The 21,163-nt window shown below is 48.6% G+C and overlaps 6 protein-coding genes across 6 annotated transcripts; 1 reads left to right on the top strand and 5 right to left on the bottom strand.

Annotated features, from left to right (window-relative positions):
• Window positions 1–937: 937 nt before the first annotated feature.
• Window positions 938–2,449, bottom strand: MYCGRDRAFT_76546 (uncharacterized protein; the record flags this gene model as incomplete). The annotated part of the gene is made up of 3 exons (XM_003848998.1): window positions 938–1,522; window positions 1,589–1,826; window positions 1,887–2,449. 3 exons carry the CDS (start codon window positions 2,441–2,443, stop codon window positions 938–940), a joined length of 1,380 nt encoding a protein of 459 aa, XP_003849046.1.
• Window positions 2,450–3,604: 1,155 nt separating this feature from the next.
• On the top strand, window positions 3,605–4,474 carry MYCGRDRAFT_48390 (uncharacterized protein; the record flags this gene model as incomplete). Its single annotated transcript, XM_003848911.1, has 2 exons — window positions 3,605–3,675; window positions 3,742–4,474. 2 exons carry the CDS (start codon window positions 3,605–3,607, stop codon window positions 4,472–4,474), a joined length of 804 nt encoding a protein of 267 aa, XP_003848959.1.
• A 559-nt stretch (window positions 4,475–5,033) lies between these two features.
• MYCGRDRAFT_96366 (uncharacterized protein) lies at window positions 5,034–5,801 on the bottom strand (the record flags this gene model as incomplete). The annotated part of the gene is made up of 1 exon (XM_003848997.1): window positions 5,034–5,801. The coding sequence occupies one exon, from the start codon at window positions 5,799–5,801 to the stop codon at window positions 5,034–5,036; it is 768 nt and encodes a 255-aa protein (XP_003849045.1).
• A 774-nt stretch (window positions 5,802–6,575) lies between these two features.
• On the bottom strand, window positions 6,576–7,232 carry MYCGRDRAFT_96367 (uncharacterized protein; the record flags this gene model as incomplete). Its single annotated transcript, XM_003848996.1, has 1 exon — window positions 6,576–7,232. The coding sequence occupies one exon, from the start codon at window positions 7,230–7,232 to the stop codon at window positions 6,576–6,578; it is 657 nt and encodes a 218-aa protein (XP_003849044.1).
• A 433-nt stretch (window positions 7,233–7,665) lies between these two features.
• Window positions 7,666–11,517, bottom strand: MYCGRDRAFT_96368 (uncharacterized protein; the record flags this gene model as incomplete). The annotated part of the gene is made up of 5 exons (XM_003848995.1): window positions 7,666–8,122; window positions 8,191–8,980; window positions 9,810–9,993; window positions 10,207–10,297; window positions 10,664–11,517. The coding sequence occupies 5 exons, from the start codon at window positions 11,515–11,517 to the stop codon at window positions 7,666–7,668; spliced, it is 2,376 nt and encodes a 791-aa protein (XP_003849043.1).
• A 670-nt stretch (window positions 11,518–12,187) lies between these two features.
• MYCGRDRAFT_96369 (uncharacterized protein) lies at window positions 12,188–13,378 on the bottom strand (the record flags this gene model as incomplete). Its single annotated transcript, XM_003848994.1, has 3 exons — window positions 12,188–12,693; window positions 12,817–13,072; window positions 13,244–13,378. The coding sequence occupies 3 exons, from the start codon at window positions 13,376–13,378 to the stop codon at window positions 12,188–12,190; spliced, it is 897 nt and encodes a 298-aa protein (XP_003849042.1).
• Between the last annotated feature and the right edge of the window lie 7,785 nt (window positions 13,379–21,163).

Raw genomic sequence — 21,163 nt, forward strand, 5'->3', positions numbered from 1 at the left:
TCTTTTTCTTCTCTTGGAGCTGCTTCACCGCTGGAGCTTGTTGAATACGGGTGCTGCGGCGGGTAGGTGCCATCTTTTGGTTGGGTTAGGCTGAGATCGTAGGGTTCTCTTGGAGAAATGTTGTGGAAGGTTGCTGGGTGGACAAGAGTCCATGTGCGAGATGGGGATAAGGGCTTAGCATTGAGAAGATGGGTGGGCCCCCTTTGTGATGTCCGCATCGGGAAGACGGGGTTTGAGCTGCGATGAGCGAGGGAATTCTTTGTCCCTGCAGACAAGGAGCCAGCGAGGGTCGTGCCGTGGGAACAGAGTTGGAACAGGGAGTTTTCAACTTCGAAGTACTCACTGGCCGCACGGGTCCCATGCTTCATTCTCCCAGCGTGTGCCGTTCAGTCTGCCGTTCTGTTACTCTAAGCTACAGCAAATATGTGTTTTAAGCTCGCCTCATCGTTCCTTGAAGGTCTTAGCCTCGTCGAGCTTGCTGTAAATCGACCTCGTTAGTCGATCTGCTGGAGTCGATAGTGATCAATAATAACTGCGACTTGTGAATCTGCTCCGAATCTGTTAGGGTGGTTAGGCGATCGTTTAGTCGATCCATTTACTGCTTGCTATAGCATCCAGACTGCAGTCTTCGATTCATCAACCCACGCTCATGGGCCTTGATCGGGGGTGGAGATGTGGTGTTCGAGTCCAGTAAGTGCAGCATAGGTTGATAGTCGATACGTGTGGCCGAGAGCTTTGTAAGTCGAAAGGCGTCGTGGGCAGCTCATGCACGATCACTGCGGTGGCATGTAGAGCAAAAGCCACCAAGGCATAATCGACTTCGTAATTTCTCAATAGCGACAGCAAAACCTTACGCTCAGGTATCTGTACAACCCCCCTTCTGACGCTAACTTTGCGTCTCCCTCTGTCGTTTAATTCTCCCTTAACAAACCCCAGCTCAAACAGTAAACCACCCATCCAACCCCGAACACTTCTCCCTCCCCTCCACCCAACCCTGCACCCTCGCCAACAACCACCTCGCCTGTCCTCCCTTCTGAAACCTCCCCATCCTCGGCACGTCTCCAAATCGACACAACCCTTCCGCGAATTCATACTGCAAACAGCCTTCATTCGCCTGACACATGCCTTGACACTCACTTACGCTCTCCGCTCTCTTCCGTCCCATAAAAAGCGACCCTCCGCCATCACTAAAATTCTCCCAGTCGTCTGCTCTCCCGCCGCGGATGACGAGTCGCGGGAGGATGTAATCCGTAAAGACGTCTTTGTGTAAGATGTCGCGGATCTCCCCGGCGTGCTCGACGTACCAGCCCGCTTCGAATTTATGCATCTCCACGATTTCGGGCGGGGAGAGGTTGCCGTAGGAGACGGAGGGGAAACACCAGAGGCGTTTGAAGTCGCGCATAGCTCTATAGTCGAGGGTAGCGGGGGATTGGGGTTGCAGGATCGGCCAGGCGGGCATGTTGACGACGAGAGGGGTTTGAGTGTAGGGATCGAGTTTGAGGCGGGCTTCGTAGGCGGCGAACTCGAGGGCGTTGATTTTGGTGATGAGGAGTTGGAGGGCGGTGAGGGGGTGGGTGTGTTGGGCGACGAGGTCGTGGTAGGCGGCTGGGTGGGTGTTGTATTCGGATACGAGGGCGGCGAGGGCGGGTGCGGAGAGGATGAAGGTTGAGCCGTGGAGGGTGGGGTCGAGGGTTGGGGTGGAGGGGGAGGGGAGCCCGATGTAGTGGGGGAGGGTGACGTTGTATTGGTTTAGCCAGTTGATGAGGTTGGTGTGGAAGAGGAAGGTGGAGGTGTCGGTGAAGATGTACCATTTTTTGGTGGGGTATCTATGGAGGGAGGAGGAGGGTGTTAGTCGGGTGTGGCGATTGGATGCGGGGGGAACGTACTCGTGATAGGTTCGGTTCAGCATGGGGAGGATCTTCCACTTGTCGATTTTCTCTGTTGTTTTGTCGGACTCCCACATTTCTTCATCTGCGAGGACGTCTGGTCCGCCCTCTCTAAGTCGCCGCCAGAGGTCAAAGTCCGGATGTGTCGTCTGGATTTTCGTGTCGATGTGCTCCAACGCATCGATGACTGGCTGTCCCTTGATTGTCTCCTGCCAGTCGGAGAAGACCAGTAAGTTATGCGGACATCTTAACGTCGACTCCAGCAGTGGTGGTAATTTCGTGGCGATCTCCGCGGCGCTGGTTCTGATGGAGAAGACGAAATCTTCGGCATGGACGACACTTCTACACCACAGCGCTTTCGGTGCGTCGACCAGAGTTGGTTTGTCGTCCTCGACTCGCTCGGGCACTTCGGCGGGTTCCGAGAGGGGAATGGGTTGTGACAGTTTCTGTTGACTGCCGCGGACCCCCAGGACGATGATGCCGATGATGCAAGCGAGGAAGAGCAGTTCCCAGACGGATTTCCTCCGCCGGACGAGGTTGTCAGAGCTCCAGGCCATGGCGGTGTCCTGTTATTCCATGTTGGTCATATTGAACAATAGTGGACGACTTGTCTCACTCGGCGTGAAGGAAGAGTGAGGTCGTCAAGGTCGCGTGGCCCGGCGTGGGGCGGATGGAGAAGGCCGAGGCTCCGACTGGGCAAGAATGGCCCCTGGATCTTGGCGGAGTGAAGAAGGATTCCATTGCGTGGCTTCGAGGTATTGTTAGGCGAATGCTCCGGTTTGGAAGACATTTCGCCCATCGTGTCGGAGAGGAAGTCGATGCAGCTGGTGTCCGCTCATAGCCTTGACTCACGACGTCGAGATTGAGCCCTGTAGGTTCGTAAGAGCATACCCTTGTGTACCTTACGATCAATGTCGGCTAATTACACACCATTGAGGTACCACACAACGCCGCACTGATAGCATAGGAGACATCGCACGAGCAGTGAACAACGATGTCAGCAGATCTGCTTGATGCTTTTCCGGTGGAAGCAAGCGCACAGAATGAGACCCAAGATACACCAGAACAATGCAACCAAAACAGGCAAATACTCCAGTATATTGCCAGCTAATTAGTAGCCATTTCTTCCCCTGTCGACTCTGGCGTGAGATTCCTTCACCTGACGTGAACATCGTTGTCTCGCTCCCAAGATCCTTATTCCGACGACCACCCCGCGAACTGCTGATACACGCTGACAATCTCTAACCAGAGTCTTCGAGACACACTCCAAATGGCCTCTGAGATCAGCGCATATCGACCATTGCTCACCAATACCTTAGACGCCTAATCAAATCCGACCTAAGTCCACCCCGCTCTCCCTCCTCTCAGTCAGCATGACAATAGCACATCACCTCATCATATACACAGCTACAAAGCTTCCTCTTCCATGCCATTCGAGTCCTCCAGCCTCCCAGTATAAGTACCACCCTCTCCATAGCTTCCCCTCGTACATGTCTTCCAAACAATCCACACCAGCAGCAACGACAACCACAACCAACCAGCACCAACCAACAACAGCCTTTCCACTTAAATCAACCGCAACCCTCCTCGCCCTCCTCGCCCTCGTCCTGGCTCTGTACACTCCTCTACGCTCCGCCCTTCCGAAACTCATCTCCACCACCACGCCGACCGCCGCCCTCCTCGCGAACCGAACCTCCACCCTCGCCAACAACCGCACAATGTCCTCCACAACCTCTCAACCCCTCAAAGTCATCCTCCGCCCCCACGCCTCCCGCGGCCACGCAGACCAGTAAGTCCATCTTCCTCCCCTACCCTTTGCCTCATCTGCCATTCACGCCTCTAAACTCCCCTGCAGCGGCTGGCTCTACACCTTCCACACCTTCTCCTTCGCCAGCTACTACGACCCCCACTTCGAATCCCTCGGCCCCCTCCGCGTCATAAACGAAGACCGCGTCGCCGCCGGCCGAGGTTTCGGCGCCCACCCACACGCCGAATTCGGGATTTGGTCGTACATCGTCCGCGGCGCGCTGGGACATAAAGACTCTATGGGGAATTTCGAGACACTCAAGAGAGGGGAGGTACAATTCACGAATGCGGGCACGGGGATAAGGCACGCGGAGATGAATGGCAGTGAGGAGGAGGAGGTGCATTTTTTGCAGATCTGGGCGAAGCCGAATGTGAGGGGGACGAAGCCGAGTTATTGTACGAGGGAGTATACGGATGCGCAGAAGGAGGATAAGTTGGTGAGGATTATGGAGGGGAAGGAGAGGCATAGTGGGAAGGACGAGCCGTCTGAACCGATTAAGATTCTGGCGGACTTATCTATGGATGCGTCGATCCTCTCTCCCGGGAAGAGCGTGACGCATGAATTGGTGAAGGAGGGGGAGAGGGAGGTTTATGTCCACCTTGTTATGGGGGGGAGGACGCAGCCGAAAGTGGGAGGGGCGAGGATTCGAGTTGGTGGGGTGGAGTTGGGGGAGGGAGATGGGGCGTTTGTGAAGGGTGCGAAGGGGCCGGGGGTGATTGAGGTGGAGAGCGTGGGTGATAAGCCGGCGGAGTTTTTGTTGTTTGATATGGGGAGGGAGTGAGATAGTGAGGTGGAAGGATCTCCGGGATGATGGTAGAGAGAATAACGGAGCCTTGTGGTTGGACTTGGAGGCATGTGGTGAGACCTTAGAAGGTATACAGCACGAGTTGATGAAATGTACATGATTTCTTTCTTTCAGTGGCCGTTCCGGCGACGTTCGACTTTTTGTGAGACCGGACTACTGGAATGGAAGCTCTGGAGATGATACAGCCAGACTTGGGTCATCGCGAGGATTTTACGGATGGCAGCTGCTGAAGCGCGACTTGCGCAAGAACGGCGAGGTAAACACGAGAGGACGGAGGCGAAGCAAAGTGACTGCGAACTTTGATTGAGCGGAGTATCTGCTCTCCGATCTTGAACACCCGCCTCACCCGGTCAAAGCCACGAGCTTGGATTGGATGTACCGCCGGACGACAGCTCTTCTCGCTGGTTGCCTCCGAAGACTTTCTCTGGTCTGACTATTCGACGTGGAGTGACTCCGGAAGCGAAAAAGGGCGAGCTGTGATAAAGCGGAGTGCTTGGTATCTGGTCTTGAACGAGTCCTAGACTCCTACTGCTTCTCAATCGAATCCAGGAACGTCGGCATCGAATCCATCGCTCGTGGCCTGGCGCTTTCGCTTGGGAGTCGCCTTCTTCTTTGGCGTGGGCTTCGGAGCCGGGCTGGGAGGCGGAGGAGTGGGATCCCGAGTGGTCTGCATCACGAACCCAGCGGTCGCCTCGGAAGTGTCCTCCTCTTCCTCTCGCGGCTTCATGGAGGCGAGAAACTTCTGAATGGCGTCCCTTTTCAAGTGGCCTCGGGACCACGAATTCGAGAGTAACATGGGCATCCACGCCATCTCCAGCTTGTCGGCCATCGCAAGAATGTACTTGTCAGTCGTTTCGCGCATGGTTTGAATGACCGTCAGCATGTCGTCTCCGTTGACATGAATGTCCGCATTTGGCCCGGATGGCAGCAAAGCTCGAAATGCCGCTTTCGCAAACTCGAACTGCTGGTCCTGCACCGCCAACTTGATTGCACCCACGATGCGCTCAGGCTCCTGCCCACGGAAGACCTCGCTCTCGTCACCCTCGTACATGGCGTGCACCATGATGATCATGCTGGTATGCTCTTCTCCGTCATAATCAATCACAATTCTTCCTGCCTCGTCTTGATCAATTTCGGCGCCAGCGTGACCGTTCTTCGAGACATCATCTTTGATCCTCTTGGATCGTGGATAGACGATGCATTGGTTGCAGTGCAAGTCCTCTTCGCCGTACGCGCGAATGATGAGGTCCGAGTAAGTCTTGTTCTGCCAGAGGTCGCGGATGTTGGCCGTGTTTGCTGTCATCGTAACGAGGTTGAGAGATGGTGCTGCGCAGCGTGCGCGGTGAACGTGGGTGTCTGGAGGTCCTTCCGATGCGAAGCGATCGCTTGTCACTGATGAGGTCGATGTTGTTCAGATGTGGTGGTGAAAAAGAAAGCGTTGGTCGCGATGAGAAGATGAAGTGGAGTGAAGGTGATCCAAACGAAACATCCCAGTACAAAAAGCTATCTGAAACGAGCTAAGCCGAATGAGGACTGATGGAAGCTGAAGTGAATGAGCTTCAGCATGTGAAAGCGTCTGGCTGTTGATCATACGGCCTTATTACCGCCATTCCGTGGAGGCCGCAAAGTCAGACCACATGGCATTCGAAGATGAAGACGTACTGGATCATGGAGAAGGTCGCTCAACGAAGAGGATGTTCATTCAGGGCGCTGGAAGTGCTAACTGCTCCTCCAAGCTTGATGCCCCTGCCGGCGTACTGTTGAGGCCGGAAATTCGGACACTCTGGATGAACTCCCGCAGACTGAAGACTTTTGGGCGAGATAACGCTTTCGGTGCTTGGAGTAGACTTTTGAGCCGGGTGCTGTGTTGGTCCTTTGGATAATGCTGGTGTTCGGGAATGCGCTGCGCTTTGCTTTTGGTTGTGCTTCGCGCCGGATAATGGTAAGGTGTCTCGATGGGCAAGTGCGGTGGCTTGCAAGAATCTCCTACGTCGAGTCACTCATTCCCCTTGTCGGCTTCGTGTCTTGGAGCTGCGACTTTTATGCTTAACGTTGCGGTTGAAGCATTTCAGTCGTGCTACTTCTCAAGCTCGTGCGAGTCGCTCGCAGTTCGGTATGCGGGAGGCGGAGAGTTGTGCTCGAGTGCGTCTTCCGCCGAACGTTTGCCCTTCTTGCGAGGTTCCACGGAGTTGATGTACCGCTGAACGGCCTCCGCCGACAGCTTCTCGCGGTTCTTGGGATCCACCAAAGCCTTGGGAACCCAGACTAGCTCCAGCTCATCTGCTACCGCGAGCATTTTCGGACCACCCATCTTGCGCATTGCGTCAACGACATCCTTGAAGTTCCGCATATTCGTTTTGTCCTTCGAGAATCGCAGCATAGCTCGGCATGCCTGCGCCTGGAGTTCGATCAGGCCTTCCCGCCTGGCCAACTCATGGACGGCAGTGAGAGTCTGTGCTCTGCAACATGCGGACAGCCTGTTCTCACTCCCCACGCTGTCGTACATGGATCTGAGTATGAGGTCCAGACCTCCCCAGTGGAAACAGTCGACGTCGATCACCAGCCTCCCTTTGCTGTCAACTTCGTCGGATCTGTTGGCTGCATCTCGAAGTAACTTCGACTTTGGCAGCACAATGCACTTGTGAACTGTCCAGGTACAGCCCAAGCACTTGATGACGAGATCAGAGTACTCCTCGCTTTCCCAGAGATGACTGATGTCGGCAGTGTTATCCATGTTGGCGGAATGTCGGTGTCGTTCTGCGCAAGTTATGCCGTAGCAAGGTCTTTTCAAGCCGCTGGAAGTTGTCTTGATTCTGTCCTTGCTTGCGGTGTAGGGTGATGTTTGTCTGATAGCGGCAACTATGGCGATTTCGTGAAGATGAAGAAAGAACTGAAGAAGGTGGAAAGTGTTAAAGTGATGGAGACGAACGGTGCTCCATGTGATACTGAGGAGTCATGTTGATTGAGGCTTCTGCGAGGCTGGTGCAAGGGAAGAGCAGTGAGCCTCAGCATGTGAGAGCTGACTCCTGACGCGGCTCGCTCAGTCTGCTTGTGAAAGATGTCGTTGAGCCTGCGGAACCCGGCACGATCGCACAATGCTGCAGACCAGAGCGCGATGTTCTCTCAGGACCTTATTTGTCGATATCGTCGGGCTCAGTCTCGATCTCTTAACCTCCTGGCTCATCCTCTCCCTCCTTTAAACTCCTTTTGATGCGCTTGGATCGAAACACTGGCTCCTCCGTATCTTCCTTCAAGCCCCACTTTTCACGCTTGAGCTCCACGTCTGGCTCTTCATCATCCCCATCGTAGCTTCCTGGTCTCCGCAGCGCCACTCTCTGCTTTCCGTTGGCACCTTCTGGCTCCATCTCTCCGGCGTAGACCTCCCGCATCTCATCCGCCTCACCGGCACAGAACGTGGCCTGCTTGCGAATGGTCTTGAGCCTTGTGGATTTGCGTCTCGCAACTGCAGGCTGCGGCGCTTCGGCAGGCGGCCAGGACGACCTCAAGGCAGCACTCTCCTCGAAATTGTCCTGTAGTATCACAGCATCCACTGAGCTTGCTTGTTCAGCGATATTGACAACTGCATTCGATAATGCAGTGGTATCTGCATCGACGCTGTTCAATCTAAAAAAGATTCTTCATCTTCATCTTCATCTTCGACTTTGACTGAGGATGACGATGACGATGCGTACTTTCTACCACGCCGGCGTTTCTTGGATGGCGGAGCTAGATCAGCGTCAGGTTCGGGTTCAGACTCAGGCTCGGACTCGGGCTCAGGTTCCGGCCCGACCATCGCTCGAGCAGCTTTCGTCACGCAGCTGTTGTCCGGGCTGTCTTCGAAGACACTGTCTTCTCCAGAGGTGATGCGTGTGCTGTCGATTCTTGTCCGACGCTCCAGCATACTGAGATACCTGAGAGTGTCCTTCCCTTCCAGCCATTGAGACGTGGGTTTATGGCAGAGGAACTCGGGCATTCGCTCTAGCAAGAATTGATCGACAAGTGCTGAGACCTCGGCGCCCTTCAAGTTCAGGATCAGATCCATACACTCTCCGACATCCGAGCCAAGTCGAAGGTTGTCATTAGCCGGACCCAAAGCCCTACGCGTAGCCTCCTTGAGATCAGCCAGACCGAAGCGTTCCGCGAGGTCGAACGTAGCAACGCACTCGCCAAAAGTGCATCCTTCGAATATCTGAGTCTCGTCGCTCATGTACATCGACTTCAACATCGCCCCGACAGGCGCATAGCCAGCCGCCTCGGAGCTCATGTCTATCTCGTACTGCGGCACACCCTTCAAATCATCTTTCTCGCGCGTGCACATGTCACGAAGCTTTTTCGACTTTGGCAAGACTATGCATCTGTGACTGCAATCACCCGTGCCTTGGTAATGTACCTTGAGGTCCGAGTACGTTTCATCGTTGAAGAGCAACGGAAGATCGGCTGTGAGTCCCATGGCTGCTGGATATCGATCCTGTGACGTAAACACTGCGCGGTGGATCGTTGTACAGTGGGCCAGCTTTTGACTTGGGTGTGTGTGCTGATGATCAGGTCCGATCTGTCTCCATCCGTGAGATTGTGGGTACTGATGTCGTGGGAGGCTTGACAGACTGTTCGAAGTTGGAAAGACGAAGTGAAGTGTTTGTTTTGCAAACGAAGCCATCCAGACGACGAAAAGTACCGGGAAAGAGCTAAGCCGAATCGGGGCTAATGAAGTTGGAGTGAATGAGCTTAGACATTGGATATGAGTAGGCACGACTGCTGTATACAATCGGCTTACTGACCGATCTATAGCGGCTACAATGTCGCATGTTCTCAATAGGCCTCACGATCTGAAACCTCGCAGGAATCCCGATGACTTCACACCTCTAAAGTCTAATATTCGGACACGACTTCCACGCCTCCTGACCCTTTCCTCCCAGCGAAGACGCCCGCATCTTAGTTTCTGCATCTACTAAAACCGTGGCATAGTTGCGAGCAGTATTTTGCACATCGTTCTGCGTCGTGCATCTTCAATGGCATGGCTTCGGGTGGCGACATAGTCGCAACTGTCACGTTCTCCTTGGTACTGGTCCGCCCGATCGTGTCTCTTGCAAGCAAGGTCGTGATTCCATGTGGCATCTGCATCTGTCCTGAGGCATAGCATTGCGTATGAATGAGACTCAGGGTTCATGACCGACCATAAACATGGAAGCGATCGATGAGTGGCTGCCACCTGTGCCGTTGAAGCTCTTCAATCCAGAACAGAGCTTTCTCACCTCCCTTCCAACCGAACAGCCACTCCATCTGAACTCCCACAAAAACCCATGAAGCTCACCCTCGCTCTCCTTGCTGTACTCGCGGCTCTCCTCTGGCAAGTCCAGTCCCGCTCCTGTGACGTGGACAGAGACAAGAAAGGCCCGGACGATCCTTCCTGCCCAGTCGCCAACGAAAGATTCGTCACCAAAAGGTTCTGTGTATGTGCATCCACTCCCATCGAGGTCGACTTTCGGTAGTGAGTGCTAACAAGCTTGGTAGGTCCACTATGGCAGTCCCGGGACCACACATGCTTCATTCGAATGCCACAAGCCCTTCAAGTACAAGAGCTTCTGGATCAAGGACTGGGTCCATGACGAGAAGGCAGAGATGATCAAGTGCCAGGAGAGTGATAGGGGTGCGTTGGCCTGCATGGGACCTAAGTTTCATCAGCTGCTGTGTGTGATCGATGCGCTGACGCCGAGGAGTCGGGGTTGGAGCGCGCAGGTGTTCGTGGTGAGGTGACCTGCGAAAACGATCATCTGAGGACGTGCTGGAGATATGGCGGACCTGGAGAAGCGATGGAGAATTCGAATTGGAATAGCGATGTGGTTATTTGTTGTACTCAGAAGTTGTCCATTCTCGCGGAACCACTGCATTGTCAACTCCTTCTGTTTGCCTATGAATATCGAGGCTGACTGCCGTGGGTTCATGCGTGACTATCCAGCCAGCACAGACTGACATTCACATCCATCGTACGCTTCTCCAGACATTGAGATGCACATCCTGGAGATCGGGTGGTGGAGTTCTGGTTCGACTTCTCTCCTGAAGTCTACCACAGCACTCCTTGCCTTCCCCTGCTCAAGATGGCCCGATATTATCAACGTTTCCGACCGGCAACTCGTACCCTTCTTCCACTGAGCTCGCAAGTCTTACTTGGCGGCTCCAGCTGCGTCTACTGCGACGAACTTCACCTTGGATTGCCTGATCGGAAGCTCTGTCATGAAAATACCCTTGCTTTCTTCGTCGCTGAATCTGCGGCGCTTGAGTGGAGGCCCGGATCTTGGTGTAGCTTCTTTCTCGCTGGCAATGGTCTGTTCAGGCTTGACAGTAGCTTTGTGTGAAATGATCGGCTTGTAAGAGCTGGGCGCAGTCTTCTCCCGAGCTGGAGGAGCGTCGACTTCCATGGGCACAACATCCTTGAGCACGACCTCCTTCGAACTGAAGACATTCCCGCTAGTCGCCACCCCGACCGAGGCGAGGAATGTCTTGACGTTTTCGTAGGACAACTGACCACGACGAGATGCCAGAAGTAGCTCGGGCATACGCTTCATCTCGATTCGATCTGCCAACATGAGGTCCTCTTCCTCGCTCAGATTGCGCAACGCGGCGATGACTTTTGCTGTCCGCCTGGAATTCTCAGAGAACATCGCTTGCTTTTCCAAAGCTGTCCTAGCCGCTTGCTGGAGATCCTCCATTCCCCAACGCTCTGCAATCTCCAACACGTCAATGCAAGATCTATAACTGAAGCCTTCAAGTGTCCTGGTCTCATCGAAGTCGTACATCGACAGTATTGCCAGACGTGCGGCTTTGTAAGTCTCTCCCGAGAGGTCCAGTTCGTTGTATTCGATTCCGCAGGTCTCCTTGCAGGTGCAATCATTGCGGAGTAATGGCGCCGCGGAGAAGACAACGCTCTTGTGACATCCCCAGCATTCAGCTCCGAACATGACGATGAGATCCGACTCTGGGTCATCTTGGAGGATCTCTCGAAGGGCGAAGTCGAGACTCATGATGATGGTTGGTAATCGGAAGTGCGCAGGCTCCTAGTCGATTGCTGATGTGGCGTCGCTCGTCGATATGTTTGCGCCGATGCCTTTGTAGTACGAAAAGAAGTGTCGTGGCTCAGGAGAACATTAAGAAAGGATGTGATGAAGGAAGACCTGGTCAAGTAGAAGGTGATGAAGTGAGAGGTTGTTATGGAAAGAAAGTAGTTCGGACGGCCAGAAAGTATCTGAAAGAAGCTAAACCGAAGGTGGCTCGTGAATCTCAAGTGAATGTTCCCGGGCGTGCAAATTGAAGCGAGCCTGTCTCGCAGTCATGCCTTTATGAAGCACCCTGCGTTTTCGAGACTCTTCTGGCTTTGAACGACCTTACGCTCGAAAGACGAGCAGTGGCGATCGGCCGAGAGTGGGCGTGTGTGATTGATGCTGGTCTGGTAACAGTGCTCGGGAAGTTTTGTTCTGCGCTTGCTTGTGGTGCTTCGGATGTACTGGGTATGGAGTGGTGCTAAAGCGGCTCTGAGGCGTCGTGGTCCGAAACTTCGTTGAGGTGTGGATGTATGCGATGCGACTCGGCGGTCGAAGAGATGAGAGTACATTCGCTCAAAATCAGATATCCCTCCTTCGGATCAACTTCGATGGCCAGACACCTTCGCGGTCGAGATGTTTGTGCCGTGGAATTTTACGAGGTTCGACGAATCTTGCTCGGCCGACCACCCCCTTCGCCAATAGCCTTTGACGAATCGCTTTCATGTTTGAGGCTGATCTTCTCCGTCTTCGCTATTGTGGTATCTCCAGCAGCAGCGGCCTCCTCCATCCCGAATTGTGTGTCTCCTGCGAGCGCCTCTTCAGGCTCAACAACCTTCTTGCGAAAACTCATCGTGTCCATCCACTTCTTGACGGTGTCAACGTGGATATTCTCTCGCGTTTTGTGATTTTCAAGCAATTCGGGCGTACGCTCGATCTCAAGCTCCTCTGCAAATCGCTCAAGCTCTGAGTTGCCGGTACAGTACAGATCTAGGATGATCCGGCTGAACTTCTCAATATCCTTTTCTTCGTCAATGACCTGGCGCAAGACCTTGTCGACAATACTCTTCAAATCGATGCGATTGTACTCCTTCGCTAGATGAGCCAGGCCCACCAGTCCCCTGGTTTGAGCATGGAGGTCGGACAGCTCGGACTCGACACCTCCGTACATTGACATCAACATGATCTCGACCTGGTCCCCCTCGCATTCACAGGCAATACCCAAGGAAATGTGGGTTCTTCCTTCGTCGTCGACGCCTATGCTTTTCAAGTCTCGGAACTTACCAGATGCCTCGTGAACGATGCATTTGTGGCGGTACCAGTGATCGTAGTCAAGATGCACGACCAGGTCGGAATTTTTCTGCTGGTTGAACAGCTTGGAGGTGTCTACCGCGGTACCCTTCACAGGCGATTTGGGCACATCGAACTTGGCGTTGTTGAACTTTATCGTGATGGCGTGCCGGGGGGTGGGATGCAGATTGCAATTGCGCTTGCGGTATCGAAGAGAGCGCCGTTGGTCGTGACGCTGAAGTCGACCGTTCTGGTCAAGGTAGTCGTCGTCGAGAAGTGATCATTCCGTTGGTGGAAGTTGATGAAGTGAAAGTGGTGCCAGCGAAGCTTACAAGCTACATGAAAAAAGGGGGGGCGATTCAGGCTGAAGTGGGTCCGACGTCAATAGAAGTGAATGAGCGTTGTCCGCCAGCAAGCGAACCACCGGGAACTCTTCAAGGAGTTTCGCTGGCGTTGAATCGCGATCCATTAGAGTTCCTGCCATTCGAAGACAGGCAACTTGGAATGTTATGAGGTCCTGACTTGCCCATCTTTCGCTACCGGAGAAGGAAGGCATGATTTTCGGAGCATGAGTATCATAGGACTTCTTGGTGCCGGCCGACGACAAGCCGAGGAATGACCTGTACGCTCAAATATGACTCTGTAAAAATCCTCCTCTTGATGCGATCCCGCGCTCTGCTCATGCCGCATCTATTCATCTTCGGGTTCCGCGGCAACATCGTGTTGTAGAGAAACCTCCACGAGTTGTTTCGTGTCGTTCTGTACCATTGCGGAACCTGTGCAAATGAAGTCTGAAGAGGTGTAGACTATCGGATTACTCAAAGAGTGTTGGTGCTGAGAAATTCTTGGCTTCGGACGGTACAGGCGCATCTCGTTGTCGTCGATGAACTCGCTTCGGAAAGAGTTGATGTTTGTTGGGGCCTGAGGCCTCTGATTGCTTAGTCATTGCTTCACGAGCGTAAGGTAAGATATGTTGTGATTAGACTTAAGCTGAGTGGAAGAAGACCTCTAATTAGCAGGTATATATTGTTATATAGAGAGAATCTTAAGTATAAGATTCTTACTTTAGCTATCTGTGTGTAGGAATGCCTTAGCACTAGTTATATGTACTTTACTAATAGTTAGTCTAATAATCTATAACACTCCCTTATTAGCAGCTGTATTATTACGAGCTATCTATTACCTAAATATAGCAGGTATTTACCTACTACGTAGCTAATGCTTAGCTTTAGCTTGTTAAAAAGTATCTTCTTCTAGCTTTTTTATTCCTCTACTTTATAATCTACACCTCTTATTTATTTAGCTAATTTATTAGCTAATCTATTATCTATCCCTTATAGCTATTAATAATATAATCTATATTACTAGCTATAGCTTCTAGAAGAAGAGCAGCTTTTTCTATCCCTAGGAAAACCTTCTAGCAAGTTATTAATAAAGCAAGAGCTATTAGTAGTAGAGATCTCTTATAGATCTATAAAGATAGTTCTATAGCATATTAGACTATATATTAACTTATTAGAGGAGAGATAAATAGATACTATAATAGAGTAAATGTTAGGGCTTAGGGTCCCTTCTCTTTTATAGCTTACTTTAATAGGTTTATAGCTAAGCTTAATAAGGATCTCCTTACTATAGACTTTATTAATATAGTAATAGAGGAGCTGTATAACCTAAGGGAGTAGGCCTTCCTAGTAGAAAACTACCCTAGTCTAATAACTCCTAATCCTTAGGGATTTGTATTATACTATAACTAGACTCCTCTTAGCTAAATATTAAGCTCTAATAAGGCAGAGATAAAGTAGTAGTTAGTAGTATAGTATCCTATATATATTCTCCTTAAAATCCCTTCTTCCCTAATAGAAACTAACATTCTCCTAGGCTTTAAGTTAAGATTCTAGGGGAATTAGCTTAGTCTTTTAGTAGTAGTTTTAGGGGGGTAGGCTATAGATTCTAGAACATACTCTAATACTTTTAAGTTTTTATAGAAAAGTTTTCCTTTAGCTAGGTGTTTTTCTTATAGTTTCTTAAATACTTTTATAGAGGTATATAGTTGCCTCCTTTCCTTTATATAGATAAGAATAAAATAAGTATTCTAAGTATTATACTTCTTAGTTTTGTAATAAATAAAATAGTATAATTCTAGGGAGGGAATCCTTCTTAGGTAGGAATATAGGTATTAAGGCATAAATTTAAGAGTAATTTCCCTCTTCTTATTAAGGGCTAGTTAGTCTAGTAGTATAATTTCTAACTACAAATTAGAAGGTTATAGGTTTAATTCCTATATTAGCCTCTCTTATATGTCTATATTAGCTGCCTAATATAGATATATAAGTATCTTTTTGCTAGATTTATAGATCTATATATTAGAGGATAGTGTTTAGGGATTTTAGTTTTGTTAGACAGTCTATAAGCTATATATCTGTCCTTACAAACTCTACCTTAATACTCCCCTTATTATGTTATTCTCTATAGTAATAGTTCCTAAGAGAGATATGTCTTAATCTTTTAGAGTTAGTATAGTTTTCTATAAGGCTAATAGCTAATTAATTGTCTACTTTAATAAGGATAGTAGAAATGCTTTTAGCCTAGGTAAAGGGCTAGAGCTTATTAATAAGATTCCTTACCTAATTTACTTCTCTTATTGCCTTAGTAAGAAAGAGGTATTCTGCCTTAGTACTAGATAGTACTACTTCTTTCTATAGTTAAGATCTCTAGATAACTAGGCCTCTTGCAATTTTAAAGAGTATTCCTAAGGTAGACCTAAATATGCTAGGATTACTAGCAAAGTTAGAGTCTAAGAATATTTTAATCTAAATTTGCTCCTTAGTTTTCCTATATATAAGGCACTTATTAATTATGCCTGCAATATATCTCTAGATATGTTTAGCTACCTAAATATGCAAAGGTCCTAGGTTCTAAAGGAACCTTGCATAGTAGTTAATAGCAAAACTAATATCTAGTCTAGTATAGTTTAACAGATATTGCAGTTCCCTAATAATCTTATTAAAGAGATTATAGTCCTCCTTTGTTCCCTTATCCTAGAGGGGTTTAAGGAGGGTATTAAGGGGGTACTTAATACTCTTTGCATTACTAAGACTATATCCTTAAAGTTTGTCTCTAGAATAGTGTTCCTAAGAGACAGATATAGAGCTATCTTTCCTTTCCTTTAGGTAAAGTCTAAGAAAGACATTAGTATTAACAACCTTAATTATATACTTCTACTCTAATCCCTTAATTAGCTTGTTAATCTTATAGTCTAACTGTCTAAAGATCTAGAAGTTATCTATATAAAGGAGAACAAGGATGCCTTTCCCTTAAAAGAGGTAAGCATTGCTAATAGTTCTTATTAGACTAAGCTTTTAGAGAGTGTCTATAGTATTATAATATTAAAGAGTAGCTGCCTACTTAAGCCTATATAGTCCTTTCTTAACATATATAATATACTTATAGGCATCTTTCTTAAAGAGATAAGCTCCCTCTAGTAGCTTAATAAAGATCTGCTTATCTAGGTTTGGATTTAGGAATGTAGTCTTAATATTAACTTATCTCCTCTTTTAGCTAAAGTTAACTAAGAGGGACAGAAGTATTCTCCCTATTATAGCTCTTAGGGTAGGAGCAAAGGTATTAATACATCGACATCCGCACTTCCATTGCACACCCAATATTGACCCGATCATTACCAAACACGCACTATTCGAAAGCCCTTATCAAGGCCGTTCCAACGAACCCGCATTTACCCCGCTGCCCTTAAAACCTACGCCGCTACTAGAGTTCAAAGATTCACCTTGTTGCCCCCTTTGGGGTGCAAATTTTGAAAGCTGGACCCTAAACTCCGGGATTTGGCCCCTACCTCCGAAACCTTATTCCGACCTTACCTCCCCTATACTCGGAATATTCCCTGTTTAGGGTATTGCATAAGGAAGGTTTATAACCTATACTATAACACTTTAACACACTATAACACAACTAATACGCCGCCGATTCGGACGCCGTGTAGCCCGTTTAAAAGCCCTCGACGAGAGCTTTTATTCTAGCTATTAAACGCCTAATTTAGTCGAAGTTTAAAAGAGCTAAAGGCCAAATAAGAGTAGTGTTCCTAGGATATATAAACATATATATATACTTAGTTCTCTCTATACTAGAGTTACCTATTGTCCTACGCCGCCGAGAGAGGAAGCTAAAGGAGTAGTGTAGTTTAGTAAGGACGAATTTGCACCTCTAGGGATTAGAGTAGTAGTACTAGCTATATAGCTAGATACTCTGTATAGAGTATAGGCCTATCTTTCCCTAGAGACAAAGGTTGTCCCGAACCTGCTATAGCTACCCGTAGAATACTTCTAAAGCCTGCTACAAAGACGTACGTTGCTATAGGCTAGAGTACTTCCTAGAAGCAGAGGTATATTTATATATCTCTTCTCTCCTCTTTAAAGTATACCTTCTCCTATACTCTTATATAGTAAGGAGAAGAGTGCCCTAGTATTGTAAGTAGGCTAGGACCCGAACGCGATTAGAAATAGAGACAAACAAGCAGCCCTCTTAGCGTAAGACTACTAAGCCTCTTTTTAAACAATAAATAATAATAACAAGATAATGTCTACCGAGACGGAAATAACAGACGCAAGCTTAGCCCCTTAGACTCTAAAAGCTACGGCTAGAGGGGACGAGGAAGTTACGTTTAAGTCTCTTAAAACCCTGCCGTTGCCGAAGGAACTACTAAAAAGAACCGGCATTCCTTTCCTACCTAGGAAAAGGCAAAACCCCTTCGATTTTAGTAACTCCCCGACTCGTAGCCCTTCTCTCGGAAAGAAACAAACACTTTCTTACACGCCCGCGAACGAGAAGATCCTATAAGCCCGACAGCTACTAGTCGAAGCAGCAGGGGATCTAGTCGGGTTTCTAGGAGAACAAACCTAGGTTCTTAACCTTCTCGAAGTCTTTCGGTACTTTACCGAGCGTACAGACTTTAGAATAACGTCCTAAATCCTCGCAAAGCAAGTCTCGAACCTAGAAATAATAACAAAGAAACTAGTAGCATAGGCGAAGAAGCCTACTTTCGCAGACGTTGTTAAGGGAGATAGCGGATCCGCTACCTCTACCTCTACCTCCTTAATAACAAAGACAATATAACAACAACAACAATAATAATAATAACAATAGTAGACGACCGTCTCCTAGAGGGCTAGCAAGCCGAAAGAACAAGCAGAACTAATGCCTCTTATCCTTGTACTAAAGGATAAAGAGAAGGAACTCGACTAGATCGCAACCCGAGACAAAATTAACGACGCTCTTAAAGGCGAAGACTAAGAGCTAGCTATCCTTGCGATAAAGAAATTATTTCAGGGTAATATTGTCCTAAACTTTGCAATAGAGAAAGCCCGCTAACGAACGATCGATAGCCTTACTAAGGTTACCGATATCGTAAGCGAGGCACGGGTAATAGAGGACTCTCTCTAGTATAAGGTCGTAGTCTACGGCGTCTCGACCGCGAACTTTAATACGCTAACAGGCCTACAGGACATTTAACAAGAAATTAAGACCTTTAATAGAGGTCTTAAACTCGCAGGCACCCTAATTTGGCTAACAAACGAAGAGAGAAGAAGGACTCTTACTAGGGCAATAGTTCTAGTAGGTTTTGCTACCGAGGAGGAGGCAAAAAGGGCTATTTAAAACCGTCTATACGTAGGCGCGGACAGCCTAAGAGTTAAAAAGGCAAAGGATTGTATATAACAGAAAGGGAGGCCCCTAGAACGTTCTATATGTTAGAACACTCTCTATAGATTTTCCACGTTAATCTTAACTAATCTATCGAGGCTATAGAGTCTACCTTAGACGTCGCGGTTAAGTAGAAAGCCGACCTTCTACTAGTCTAGGAACTGTAGACTATAGAAGACCCGATAACAGGCTATAAAGAGACAAGATTTATCGCATACCGGGAATACAACTAGCTATTCCTAACGACTACAGATTCGACAATCCGGCCAAGAACAATACTATATATTAGTATAAGACTTAACGTTAATATCTCTCCTATTTTATTAGACGATAGCGACATACTTTCCTTTATTATTTCAGACAAGAAGGGCAACAAGATCTAGATAGTTAATCTCTATAACGAGAAGGACCTTCGGGATACCGAGAACCCGCAAAACCGACAAACAATAGAGAGAATCCTCTACTCTCTACGCAACACGTTCCTTCTAAATACTCTACTAATAGGAGACTTTAACCTTAGACACCCGTCCTAGGATCTAAGGGGAAAGGATACTACTAGCGCCCGCGAATTTATAGAGTAGATAGAAGACTAGGGCTTTACTCTATATAATACGATAGGTATCGGGACCTTCTATAGGCCGTACCTAGACGCAGAGTCGGTCCTAGACCTTATGTTTATAAGAGGATCCCTATTTACGAAAGAAATCGACTAGAGAACGATTCCGATAGGCTTAGACTATAAGGCTATATCTATAGACCTTATTAGCGCGCAAGATCGAGCCTAATAGAAGAAAGTAGTTCTAGATATAGCTTCCGCGGATTAGGAACTGTTTACAGATCTCCTAATAAGCAAGGCGACGTCTATTAACTATACGAACTCCCTCGACGACATCGTAGACTCCTTTACCTCGTGTATTACCGAATCGATGCGGGGAGCAATCCTAGAGAAAGTAGTACACGCCTACGTAAAACCTTAGTAGAATAGAGAGCTACGTACGCTACGCCGTACAATGTCTAGAACATATAGACAGACCTTTACCTGCGGACGTACGCCGACGCTAGACGAGAAAGAGGCGTATACGAAAGCGAGAAACGAGTACTTCCAAGCTATTAAAACAGCTAAGACATCGACATCCGCACTTCCATTGCACACCCAATATCGACCCGATCATCACCAAACACGCACTATTCGAAAGCCCTTATCAAGGCCGTTCCAACGAACCCGCATTTACCCCGCTGCCCTTAAAACCTACGCCGCTACTAGAGTTCAAAGATTCACCTTGTTGCCCCCTTTAGGGTGCAAATTTTTAAGGACGCTGGACCCTGAACTCCGGGATTTGGCCCCCACCTCCGAAACCTTATTCCGACCTCACCTCCCCTACACTCGAAACATTCCCTGTTTAGGGCATTGCACAAGGAAGGTTCACAACCTGTACCACAACACTTTAACACACCACAACATAACTAATACGCCGCCGATTCGGACGCCGTGTAGCCCGTTTAAAAGCCCTCGACGAGAGCTTTTATTCTAGCTATTAAACGCCTGATTTAGTCGAATTTTAAAAGAGCTAAAGGCCAAACAAGAGCAGTGTTCCTAGGATACACAAACATACATATACACAAACACTTAGTTCTCTCTATACTAGAGTTACCTATTGTCCTACGCCGCCGAGAGAGGAAGCTAAAGGAGCAGTGTAGTTTAGTAAGGACGAATTTGCACCTCTAGGGATTAGAGTAGTAGTACTAGCTATATAACTAGATACTCTGTATAGAGTATAGGCCTACCTTTCCCTAGAGACAAAGGTTGTCCCGAACCTGCTACGGCTACCCGCAGAACACCTCTAAAGCCTGCTATAAAGACGCACGTTGCTGCAGGCTAGAGTACTTCCTAGAAGCAGAGATATATTTATATATCTCTTCTCTCCTCTTTAAAGTATACCTTCTCCTATACTACTTTGTATAGTAGGGAGAAGAGTACCCTAGTGTCGCAAGTAGGCTAGGACCCGAACGCGATTAGAAATAGAGACGAACAAGCAGCCCTCTCGGCGTAAGACTACTAAGCCTCTTTTTAAACAACAAACAATAATAACAAGACAATGTCTACTAAGACGGAAATAACAGACGCAAGCTTAGCCCCTTAGACTCTAAAAGCTACAGCTAGAGGGGACGAGGAAGTTACGTTTAAGTCTCTTAAAACCCTGCCGTTGCCGGAGGAACTACTAAAAAGAACCGGCATTCCTTTCCTACCTAGGAAAAGGCAAAACCCCTTCGAATTTAGTATCTCCCCGACTCGCAGCCCTTCTCTCGGAAAGAAACAAACACTCTCTTACACGCCCGCGAACGAGAAGATCCTACAAGCCCGACAGCTACTAGTCGAAGCGGCGGGGGATCTAGTCGGGTTTCTAGGAGAACAAACCCGGGTTCTCGACCTTCTTAAAGTCTTTCGGCACTTTACCGAGCGTACAGACTTTAGGATAACGTCCCAAATCCTCGCAAAGCAAGTCTCGAACCTAGAAATAACAACAAAGAAACTAGCAGCATAGGCGAAGAAGCCTACTTTCGCAGACGTTATTAAGGGAGACAGCGGATCCGCTACCTCTACCTCTACCTCCTCGACAACAAAGACAAC

Source organism: Zymoseptoria tritici, chromosome 10 (genome assembly GCF_000219625.1).
Source record: "Zymoseptoria tritici IPO323 chromosome 10, whole genome shotgun sequence".
NCBI lineage: Eukaryota > Fungi > Ascomycota > Dothideomycetes > Mycosphaerellales > Mycosphaerellaceae > Zymoseptoria > Zymoseptoria tritici.